The sequence below is a fragment of the Apium graveolens genome, chromosome 11 (assembly GCF_009905375.1).
Source record: "Apium graveolens cultivar Ventura chromosome 11, ASM990537v1, whole genome shotgun sequence".
Taxonomy (NCBI): Eukaryota; Viridiplantae; Streptophyta; class Magnoliopsida; order Apiales; family Apiaceae; genus Apium; species Apium graveolens.
Window position 1 is genome coordinate 62,269,564 of NC_133657.1, and position 13,124 is coordinate 62,282,687.

At 34.2% G+C, this 13,124-nt stretch overlaps 1 protein-coding gene across 1 annotated transcript; it reads left to right on the plus strand.

Moving 5' to 3' along the window:
- The first annotated feature begins 10,730 nt into the window (after positions 1–10,730).
- LOC141695543 (putative GPI-anchored protein At3g06035) lies at positions 10,731–11,532 on the plus strand. The gene is made up of 2 exons (XM_074499782.1): positions 10,731–10,827; positions 11,054–11,532. The coding sequence occupies exons 1-2, from the start codon at positions 10,731–10,733 to the stop codon at positions 11,530–11,532; spliced, it is 576 nt and encodes a 191-aa protein (XP_074355883.1).
- Positions 11,533–13,124: the final 1,592 nt, after the last annotated feature.

Sequence of the window (13,124 nt, forward strand, 5' to 3'; positions counted from 1 at the left end):
CTGGCAAAGGGAAGAAGCTGGGATGATACTGACAGTGAAGATGAAGATGAAGGAAATCTTGCTCTTATGGCTATTGATGGAAAAGCTTCATCGTCAAGAATAGAGGTAAAACTTTCTGATGCTGAAATGGTTTATCATCTAAGAGGTAACTTAGATTGTGCACGTCGTGATAATGAACTGTTAAGTTTACAGATCACAGACCTTGAGAAAGAGGTCAATGAATTAAGACTTGTGCACATTAATCAAGACAAATTAAAAGAACAGGTATCTTTTCTAGAGAATAGAGTTGACTGTTATAGAAAACTCGAAACTATTCTCAAAGACAAGATCACCGGTCTTGAGACTAAGGTTAGAGCCTACTTCAATTCTTGTTCGAAGGCTAAAGAGTTCTACAGTAAGCAAGCTGTTAATCAAACATCTGGAATAGGTTATGATTACAATGCTGCTATTGGAGAATTAGGCATAAACTCCCCTCCTCATGTCTGTGCTAAAGGGAGGGAAGTACCACATGTGCTTAAGGGTGTTGATGAACCCCTCTATAAAGCATCAATTGCTGAACCATTTGATGCGACCTCTTCTGTTATTCATGAAGAAATACGTGCTGAGGATCATGCTTATGAGAAGATTGTTTCCAAGTCAAGTGAGTCGAAAGTTCCAGTCAAAGTTGTGAAAGCAACTGAGACTAACTCAGACACACATGAGTTGGATAACAATAATGCCATGTCTACCATGCATAAATTGCCTGCTGTTAATCACTCTCATAAAGCATGTGGTGTTGCTAATTGTATGTCTTGTGCTTTTAATATGATGTATGCTTATTTTAATGGTAAGCATGTGTCTAATGATAAGACTACTCCTCGTCAGCATGTGAATAACAAGAAGCATGATAGGTCTAAGACTGCTAGTCCTTCTAAGGCTAGAAAGGAGACATTTGTGCCTAAGCTTAAACAGAAATTTGTTAAGGCTATTTACAAGGTCAAATGTTCAGTCATTAAGGATGTTGAGATCGTTGAAATTAAAAATGTTGTTTTGCCTGACAAAGGACAATTCTACAAGTATGCCGGGCCCAACCAAGTTTGGGTTCCGAAGAAGGTCTAATCCATTTGAAGTGCAGGGCAGTATACAGGTGTAACCGGTAGTGTGGATTCTTGACAAGTGGATCATCAAGACATATGACCGGAGATAGAGCCCTGCTATCAAGTGTGGATTGAGAAAGCTAGCCCCCTGGTTACCTTTGGAGATAACAGCAAAGGTTTATCTGAGGGATATGGCTGTTTGCAAGCTGGGAATGTTATCATTGTAATTTTGTATATTGTGCTAGGTTATTATCAGGAAGCAGTATCTAACATATAGCACCAGTGACAAGACTTGAGAATATTACGACATATCAGACACCTGCTGCACATTACACTTGGAATTGTACTCTAGTAAGATGTGTACAAGTGTACTCCTGATTGGTGAGTCAAAAGAGGAAGTCAATGCACCACAGTTCATGGACTTTGCATTTGCAGATCTATTGGACTATGCAATCTCTTCTTCACAATCTCACTTCAGGTTGGTATGAACTAGTATACTGCTCAAGCAATCGTCAAGGACATGGTATGGCACTCTAACTGAAGTTATTGTTTAATATGAACTAGTAGAGTCGTCATATTTTTAACTCTCTTATCACTAGGCACAATCATATTGTTTTATATGTGCAGTGGTATAGTGATTATGCAACATAACAATTAGTATCTAAAGTACTTGACAAGTATCGGTCAATGATATGTTGTTAACATTATGTTGCAGATATTTGTAAGCTTTTGACATGAATGAGAATTACTTAGACTTTATCCTAAGTGATCAATGTTTTATCAAAAACTCATTCATATTGAAAAACAAAATCAAACTTCTTTCTACATTAGTGATTTCTTATTTCATGTAAAATCTTTTGAAATCACTATTGTAAATCATTTTCTCTCTATTACCATATATTCTGTGTTACAGGTTCAGTCTCCAATGACTTTCTTTCATTGACAGTCATGAGGTTGAAAACCCACAACATCTATCCCAGACTGTAAAGACAAACACAGAAACAGAACCAACCAACACTCTCTTACCACTAAATGTAGTATGAATGAGCGTGAGGGAGATAGTGCCTTAGTGCACCACATAAGGAAGGTTCTGTAGTCAACCCAGTAGCTCTGTCTCCTACATAGATGAGTAGTATTTAAACCGAGACAACTGCTAGCCCCCATACATCTTCTCAAAAAGATGTAATGGCTGAAAAGGCACAAAAATAGTTACTAGATTCATTCTCTCAACAGGGTGCGTCTATTGAATTTTGCCTGTCGGCCAAGGTATCCGATGTAGTGTCACCACTTCAAACATAATCAATTCTTGATGCACAAGGAGAGGTTACACACACAAAGGATGAGTTGACGGAAACAAGAGTTTCGACCATTTTAAGGTCAGATTCGATTGTTCAAGGTTCGTTAGTGGACCAATTGCCTTTACAGGTGTTAGGAGAGGATACTGATCCAAAAGCCATATGTCAGTGGTCAGTGTCTACCTCCCCAGGCTTAAATCCCCTGGATGCATCTGCGGATAGTGGATCTGACATAGGTGCAGATCGGCAACTTGTTGACAATGATTCAGATATTACCTGATAAGTCACAAGGAAATGTCTTCACAGACGTTAGAAGGGAACTTTGATCTTTATGCTAAATTCGTTGGATCATTGTTTACCTTCCCAGAATTCAAATCTGGAATCCTAAAAGGGAAACTAGCAACTTGTAAATTATGACTCAGATTCATCTGACGAGTTTAACAAGGATGGGGATTTGCGAACTCCCATTGCACCACCTGTGACCTCCTTAAGGATGGCTAAGGTGATTTTCCTTGCAGGTACAGCTGGATTATGGAGCTATGAGAGAAGAGTGATACACTTGTGAGAATGAGTGTAAACACGAGTGGAGAGAAGAGTGAAACTCATGTGAGGTACACTAAACACAATCACACACTCACAGTGAGGAAGAAAGAGAAACTACTTGTTATTTCTTTTCCAACCAAGTGAAATATGAGAACTTCTTCAGACGACGGCATACATTCCTTCTTTAAGGGGGAGATAAAAGCTTAAGTAATAGTTTGGAGGATTCCTCAACTAAGGGGGAGAAATAGCAGGGAGGAAGAAAAAGATCATATGTACACTACACCACACCATTGTTGTTTGTAACTACGGATCCTATTGTACGGGAGAGGTGGTAAACACAAGGTGATTTCCTAGTAAGGGAAGAAGCTGTTAGGGGAGTACCATTGGTTTTTATCTGCGGATCCTATTGTACGGGAGAGGTGGTAAAACGAAGGTGATCTTCTTTAATCAGTTGATTCTCATAGGGGGAGAAGCAAGAGATATGGGCTTCTCAACAGGAAATGTGGTTGTACAAATGAAGATGGAACTACTTGAAGATATGTTCAGTCTAGAGGAACATCTACTTGGAATCTGGAAAATGTTAAATCTCATCCAGAACTTTTCTGCTATTTACTTTGCATGTATGTTTATATCTTTTTCTTATTTGTTAGTTGAGTTATCCTCTAGGTATTTGTGTGTTATTGTCTAACAAACAAATAGGGGGAGATTGTAAGTCATATGTCATAGACCTATTTGTATATTCGAGGATTCAACTCAACTCAAATAAGAATGTAATAAGTAAATAGTGGATCTACCGTCAGAGAGATCTCGCAAAGTAATATCTGTCAAAGGATTCAGAGACAAGGTTCATCTACAGACTTGAGGAGTTAATTCACTGGAAGAAGTTCAAGAAGTTGATCATGCCTCAGTGATATAAATCAAGATCGTGGATTTAATCAAGTGACAGAGATCTCGTCAGAGTATCAATTAATTACAATGATTTAATCTGAAGAAAATCAAAGTGTCAGAGTCAAGACATGAAGAAACGTCACGGAAGTTAGTCACTCATGAACCAGACAGTACATCGAGTGTCAACGTTGAAGTGGTGGAATTGATTCATAATTTTCAGTGATTTTCAGAAGATTTGCAGAAGAATGGTTGCTGCTCAAGACTAGAATTAATTCTCTATTAATTAATTAATTTATCTAATTTAATTAAGAAAATAAATTATATCTGCGAAGAATAATTTATTTATTAATTGAATTAATTGATTAATTAATTCTGATTTAATTCTAGGAATTTTAGGAATTTTCAGAAGTTTAATTGGATTAAATTCAAGCATTAAATCAGCAAGACAATTGAAAATGAACTAGCATGACAATCAGGATTGTCATACCGATTGTCATGCTAGGCCATTTTACATTGTCATACCGAAAGTTACATCAGGAGGGTGATTGTCTTGCTAGTTCATTCTGATTGTCTTGCTAGTTCATTCTGATTGTCTTGCTAGTTCATTCAGATTGTCTTGCTAGTTCATTCAATTGTCCTACCGAAAGTCTTGCAAGCTTAAAGGATTGTCATTCCAATTCAATTGAATCAGCTGATTGATTAAATAGAAGAAGAGAAGCAGCATATCATTTATCATCTCAATCAAAATACAAGAACAAAAAGTGCAGCCGCCTCTGAAACATATTATTCTTCATCTGCTTTATTCAAGATCATAATTTCTAGATTGTAATGTTAAATCCAATCAACTAGAAATCTTTATCTTGTTCTTGTGTAACAATCTAGCGGATTAAAATCCCTAGAACTTAATCTCAAATCGCGTTTAGCATTTGATTCTAATTATTGCAAAAATAGAAAAAGTTCATGTCGAATTTATTCTAGATTTGTGATAATTGATTTGAGATTAATACCTTGTAATCGATACAGTTGTTGTAACACATTTCAAGTTTAATAATATTTTTATTTAACTTGAATTTTGTTTCACATTTTTTATTCCGCATTTTATTCGATTATTCGGTACTGTTTGTATTCAACCCCCCCTTCTACAAACACATTGGGACCTAACAACAAGTAATTATATTCCACAATTATCTGCCAATACACCTTAAAAGGTTTTCTGAATAGATTTACATTTTATTTGCCATTATTACAATTCGTATTATACATAAGTCTGGTACATCAAAAGTTGAAAGCCTAGCCTATTGGTAGTTCCTACCTCAGCTACAGCAGCATCAACGCTTCCAGAAGACTGCCGAACGTTTTCTAACCTCTTGCGAATCGGGAGCTTGGTCCGGTTCATCTTGTCTATCTGATGTTGTGTGATGAAAGAAGAAAGCAAGGGTGAGCAGCAAGCCCACCAAAATAATATGCATAATTATTTACCGTATATGAGTCTACTCATAATACTCATGAAAGTCTTGGTCAAAAGAAATGAACCAAGTTGATAACTTAATGCGATGAAGTCGCAAAATATTCAGTATATATATATACATATATACTTTTCAAAATATTGGAAGTCCTCTTCCATGCATAATATACACAAAGTCCCAGTGTATAACTGTATATAAAAATATCGTTGCAAGGTGATCTCATATATCTAACCTTGTCTCAACGTTTTTCTGAAAATCTTTGTCATTCATAAGACAATTATTAATTAGATATAAGTTTAAAAGATGAAGTTACCAAATACTTCACTACACTTATCTCATTCCCAATTACTACTTGAACTACCACCGTTCAAGTTATAATCAATTTCAAAAGTTCATCCCACTGATGAGACCACAAGATAAGACTTGAATAGATTCAATCTTTGAAATATTATTGAATGAAAAAGTTATGAGATACTTTATTTAGTCCCGATATATATATATATCCACATACATATATATCCCGAAAACATTTCCTGGAACCTCTGTTATGTGAAGTATGAACAGAGTTCGAAACATCCAATGAATTTTGGAAAGGAAAAGAATTTTGGCATAAACCCGATATCTTGCTGATCAGGCAAAGATACCAATAAGTAACCTTTTCTACTAGTAGATGGACGAATTCCCCACTGGTCATCACCCTGGTCATAATTAAGACCTATGCTGGACTGCCACTCAGCCACTTATGCATTTGATGGACTCCCACTGAGCCACTTACACAATAATAGACCGTACCCCGGCCTGTCGCTTATGCCGACTCAATGAGAGGGGCTTACTTCCCGAACGTTGGGCAAGTAATCAATTCATTTACCAAATCTGCAACCTTGTTGCGAATATAAAATACACCACAGAGCCGGATTCCCCAGGTTTTGAGCGAGTATTTAAATCCCCTTAAAAGGAAGATCTTAAATATAAAAATGAGTTTTTGGGATCCGCTCTGACTTTTAAAAATCATTTTGAAGACTCGAAAACACTTTAAAGAGTGTTTGGAGTAAGGCTGATTTAATGAAGTAAATCAGTCCCCAGAATATTTTAGAAAATGACTGAATATTATTATTTAAATAATATTCCCATAAAGAATAATCTTTATAAAAATACTTGAAGTAGAAGTATTAAAGCTTATACTTGAAATAATCATTAAATAACCAAAGATATACTTATATGAAAGTATTATCTTTAGTTGAATAATCGAAAATAAGTTTGATTATTAACACCTTATTCTTTAATAAAATAAAGAATATAATTCAGTACATAATCGGAGTCATAGATCCTCAAATGAATATTTAAATAATATTCATAATAATATAAAGGAGTCATAAGTCCTCGAATGAATATTCAAATAATATTCAGATAAATAAATAAAAGAGTCATAAGCCCTCGAATAATATTCGAAATAATATTCAAGTATAAAATAGAGTTTAAAGTTATCGAATAAATCTTATTCGATTAATAGTTTGGAAAACTATAACCATATATATATATAAATATATATATAAATAAATATCCAAATCCATATATATAAAATCTACTCGGGATCCTCGACTCCCGGTTTTAGAAAATATTTTCACCTTTGAGTCCCTATACTAAGGGTATATGCAAGATACAACTATCCTCTAGCATAGGTATTATCGAATAAACCAACAGATATATATCTCAAGAATATAAAACATGCATGCATATATACCATATCACATGCTACAATATATCGCAACATTTGCTAAATAGCAATCATGCAATATCACAAGATAATGCATATACATATATTTACATCACAACAACAGTATAACGGGTAGAATACTTGCCTGAGCGACTGGGGGTTACGAATGGCTCGGGACGAGTCTGGTAACCTATAAACAACAAGTAAGTTGGAATTAAACCAAAATCACTTGTAATTCTATACTTTAACTAACTTAGACTCTAACGCTTGTTTTGCGCTCACTGATTCGCTTAAGTCACTCGGGTACCCTCGGCTCCACCATTTTTAATAATTTAACCTTTACGAGTTTTAAAGCGATTCCTTCGCGAGTGACTTACCAACTGCCTAAAACACTTACCATAAATGTTTCATGCATTAATTAACCCTTTTTGGTCTTTAACCTACATTTCAAAGTAAGGCGAGGGAAAAAGTTTCGTTCGTGAAACGCCGTTACTTGAAACGGTCGTTTCTCCTAAACCGTAAATCGGAATCGAACGAACTACATATCAAAACGAAGCTCGTAACATGAGCTATCTAAACATGGCAGTGGTCACAATTTAGCAGGGGGTTCTCGGGTCCTAATGCTATGCACAAAAACAGTCCAAAGAAAATCGGACGTTACGACGGCTATGTTTACGCGATTTCCCATTTTTTAAACTATCCACAATCAACACAAACCATCCTCAAATCCAACACACAACAAACACCCATCCTTATCACATCATAACAATCCCAACCAATTCAATTTTAATCATTCATACATATGCTTAAACCTAACTTTAATCATACTTAAGTTTCTTTAAATCAAAACCACAAAATTACCATCTCATTTCACTACCATACCAAACCTCAAACTCTAATCATAACAATAAGATACCATAACATCCTACTCATCAAAATCACTTATAATATATATGAACCTAGGGTTTGAAAATGGTATACCTTCCTTGGAGTGGTGGGTTGAGCTAGGAAGCCTTAATAAGCTTGGAGAAGCCTTAGGGAAGCTTGGATCTTCAAGAAAAACAAGAAAAGTTCAAGTTAAAAACTTGAAAACACTATTCATTGTCTTCTTCATTGATTAAATGAAGAAGCTAGAGAAAGAATTAATGGCTTAAACTCATGATATAGCCATAACTAAGCATAAAGATGGTTAGGGAATTTTCTTACCAATTAAGGATGCTTGGATCTTGATTTTGGAAATTTTTTTCTTTGAAAAAGGCAAAAAGCCGAGAGCTAATATGAAGAACAATGCCTTGGCTGATTTTTTTGATTTTTGATGAAATGATTTGCTAGTTGGTTGGCTTGGTTTTGTTTTTGATTTAGCAAATTACCACCTTGCCCTTGAATTTGTGTGGTCCTAAATCAACCACACCTCCTTCCTTCCATGTCATGCTTATGTCACCCTTATGATGTCATCCTCCCTTCCTTGTCTCCTTTCTATTGGTTGGATGACATCACTCCCATTAATCCCTTTGATTAACTTCCTAATCGTTTGCCTAATGACCGCTGATCTGTTGTACGGTTCGCTTAACTTTCGTTCTCGTTTATCGTTTGAAGGATCATACCCGGGATCTTATTACTTAGGTTCCCTTAACCTTTCTCAATACATTATATTCCTTTTTATGATCCTCTATTATAATCCTTTAATTTAAATCCTTTTTATTCTGTTACCTTATACTCAATTCTCTCCGTATCTTATGGATTTCCGGGAAAAACCAAAGTGTTCGGAATTGGATTCTGACGATCTTTACATACACTTATATACCACATAGAGTACTAATAATATCCCATAAGATCAATAACAGAACCCCTACATAGCGTGGCATGAAAAGTTTTCTCATTCAGCAAAAACACTATTCATAAGGGTTTCAAAAATTCCCAAAAATTGGGGTTATTACAAAGAGTCCCAATGAGAACTTTTACTCTCTTCAACAACGCTAGTCATAATGCAATTTTTTCGGATGCATATCACTTTGACATAAATAAACAATTTACGAACTTGTAATGTGCACTAGGAAAACACACTTTTATGTTGTAGAAAATTTTTGGAGTCTCATGTAATTGAAAAAAAATCTATTCTAAAGATGCACATATGCTATTGCTAATGGAAACAAGGATCTCAAGCCCTAATCTATTATATATATAATAGAGCAACTAGAGGGTTCATTGAGACAATTTATTAATTTAAAATTACTTAAGTACCCCTCATGAATATGTATTAATAAATATCAAATTTAATAACATATATTAATTACATCTAGCTCATTAATTACTATTAAATATATATTTATTACTACTCCATTATTGTATATTAAGGACGCATCGACTAAAATTCTAATATTATTATAATTTTATATATTTATCATTATCGCATTTAATATATTGTATGTAATATTCTACTTATTCCAATTATAGTACAAGGAACTCTATTTCGAACGAAAAAACAATTATCGTATTCTTATTTAGATACGTATAATACTTGGATTATAATTTGAATTATAAGTTCACAATAATACATGCACACATCCATCCATACATACATATATCCATACATATATATATATATATACATACATACAAACATACATATATATATATACATACAAACAAACATACGTATACATATACATACAAGATATAAGAAATTAAGGTAAGATTAACATAATATTGTCAAATAATGAATTTTCATGTTATACAGTAATAATTAAAAAATTAAAAATTTTAAACACTTTCAAGTACATCTCTTATGAAAATACAAAATTAAAAAGAGGTTCATCTCACATCATACCATATTTTTCAATTCTATAACATGTATACATTTATTACATATAAGTTTTGAAAATGGTTGTGTCTCATATCGGCTATAAAATACAAAAACCGAAAAAATTCAACCTTATAGAAAAGACCGCACACAAATCAAAGTAACTTCTCGTAACCGGAATTATATGTTATTTCATAAACACACAAATTTTATAATAATAATATTAGATCATGACTATGTCTCGCAGCTTATAGAGCTAGTTTATGTGAATTCTTTGAATTTATTTTGACTCAATATTTTCTCTTCTTATTATTACTATATATATGGACAAGACCCTAGGTACTTGGGTGGTATTAATAATGCATGTCAAAAGACTCGATGTAATTTGTGATAAATTCCCTATAATTTAATATATAATTGTCAGTTTTTTTTAATATAATATTAGTATTTAATTTTTGATAAAAAATGATTAATTATACCGATAAAATAGAAAATATGAAAATTAAGAAGGGACAGAGGGAATAATATTAATGCATGTGAAAAGACTCGGTGTAATTTGCGAGGATTCAGGAATCAAGCTCATAGACTGGGAGCAACATACAAATTATGATAAAAATTAGTTAACTCAGAGATGACGTAGCAGTAGACTGTATGTAGAAGATCAAGAATCCAGTTGTGTACTTTATATATTATCTAGTTGTGGTTTAAATGTAATGGATAACAGTGCTAAGAGTTCATGCATTCACCAATGCTTTGCCAGAAGCAATATTGTAGGATTTAAGAAACAATGTCCCCTCCATAGATAACCAAAACTATCAATTCCCTAAACAATAATCATATCGAGATTGGCCACTAGCTTAGATATTGCAAATGATCTTTTATATATATATATAACAAACCTGAATCTTTGAGCTTATCAACCACATGTATACTTTCAAGATGATCGAAATGGCTTCCTTTACTCATCGTCTTCGTCTCCTAACTTCTCCTCTTCTGCTGGCCAGTCTCTTGCTGCTTACATCAGTTACCGGTGGCAAACAACCCAGTACTATCTCTTCTTCTAAATATATTAACATATCTTGTATATCGTCATTAGGAAACACTAATTTACAATGGTTAAAAACAGTTCTGAGGCGTCAAATCTCGATAGTCAATACTTGTTACGGCCTTGAGACGACGGCCTAAAACAGTTTGTAGTGTATACTGGTTTAGGGTAAAATTTTAAACGTGATTTTTGATTATACTAATTCCTAATTTTCCTTGATTTGCAGATGAAAAAGAAAGCCTTCTTAAAGGCATTAACAATTTCAGGAAATCACAAAACGTATCTGCATTGACAATGAATAAAAAGGCATCATGTTTTGCCAAGGAAATAGCCAAACAACTAGAAGGGGAATCTTGTTCACAAGTAACTGATCCAAACAGTATCCCTGGAGTTCCGGACATTCTTAAAAAATGCAAGATCAACATCAGTACCACGACAGACGCAATAATGTTGTCTGTTTGTGTTGTGAACAGGGTTCCAAATCTGGTTTTAAATAACTTTACTCAAAGATTTTATGGTAACTATCTGAAGAGTTCTAAGTACAGTGGAGCTGGCATTGGTGAACAAAATGATTGGACTGTTGTTGTGTTGAGTACAAACACAACTGCTGGAAGTTTTTTAAGCTTTGCTTCTACATCAGTTTGTTGTAGATTGAGCTACTTGATCGTATTCTTGGGTTTGTTTTTGAAATGGCTAATTGACTAAGCGAGCACTATTACTTGGCTCAATTTCTAAACGTTGAACCTGATTTTCTTTACGGAAAATGTTTGATGTACAGAATTGTGTACAAAACTTTGTACAGAATGAGATTTGGTGAGTTTTAATTGGAATGACTCCTGTATTCGCATCAACAAGCCCAATTAAAATATCCATACAAAATTTTTGTACACAATTCTGTACACCTAGCACTACTCTTTCTTTGCAAGCAGCTGTATGTATGTGTATCTTTGTTCAATGGAAGTAGACCAATCACCAGTGCTTGTGCCTGTGTTATCATGCAAGAACACAGGGTTTTTTCGACTGAATTTTTACAATAGTTCTGTGAAAAAGTAAGTTAATTAGTTGAAAGATTTCTCTCCTGATTGTCCAAAGTAAAGTAATTAGTTGAAAGATTTCTCCTTTGATTTAGGAACACTTTTTAAGTTTCCTATATAGTTCATTTCTTTGACGGAGGTTTGTGTGGCAGCACAACAGGAGGACACCGTCAAACCTACGAACCTATAAAACTATAAATCCCGAAGCTGATTGTTAATGCTAAGTTTAAAACGGGCTAGAGTAACGAAGTGCGTTAATAAATATGACAACCAGTGCGTTAATAAGCATGACTATCACATCAGGCTCACCTGCACCCGCATGATTTATAGATGCAATTGTTCAAAATGAGTGGCGAATTTAGCGAAAAAAATTACCCTAATTTCCTTATGATATATTATACTCTGACGTTTGACGGATTTTTTGTTCTTTTTGATCTATTTTTCTTCAAAAAAAGAAAGAAATGAATACAGCTAAAAATACTTTTTTTTATTTATAAATTATATTTTCTAAGGAGCATTTCATTAAACAGATTAAATACGTAAACCACAGGTGTGTGGCTTGATTTATATCAACAAGAAACAAGTAACTTATGTAGTATAAAGTTAAGTAACTAGGAGTATAATTAGAACAATCTGCTGTGAAAAACCCGCTACAACCCAGAAAGCTAGTAATCACCTTTGTTTCGAGATCATAGCAGAAAAGTTTACCTTGATCATTAAACACTATCTCACCACCACATACATATCCCTTTAACACCTGCACACTTGGAACATCAACTGCATTTATCGGTTCAACATCTATTGGTTCCATGGTGTACATCTTAATCCAAATGCCAGATACCTCGTCCAGAGAATGTACATCCACGGAACTAACTACAGTCTCTATTTTGTTATACACCATAACAGCAAGACAATCCTTTATATTCACAAAATCAAAATCTTTTCCATCTACCGACTCATGATCAAATACAGGCATCTCCTTAAACTCATTACTTTCAAACTCAAACTTAACCAAAGCATTAGAATTACGGCCCGTTTGTGCAACATTATATGTATACCTCCAGTAGGGGCAATTATTGACAATTGTAGTAGGAGTTAGTACTGTAGCCCCATCTTGATATATATTACTACGAAACACAGTATTAGGTATAACTGTTCGAGTCCAAGAACCCGAGGAAGAAGAGTAAACAGCGCCTCTTTCTTCCCTGTGGGAAATATAGCAAGCTACAACTCGATGCAAGATACGTATCAGTAACTTTACCA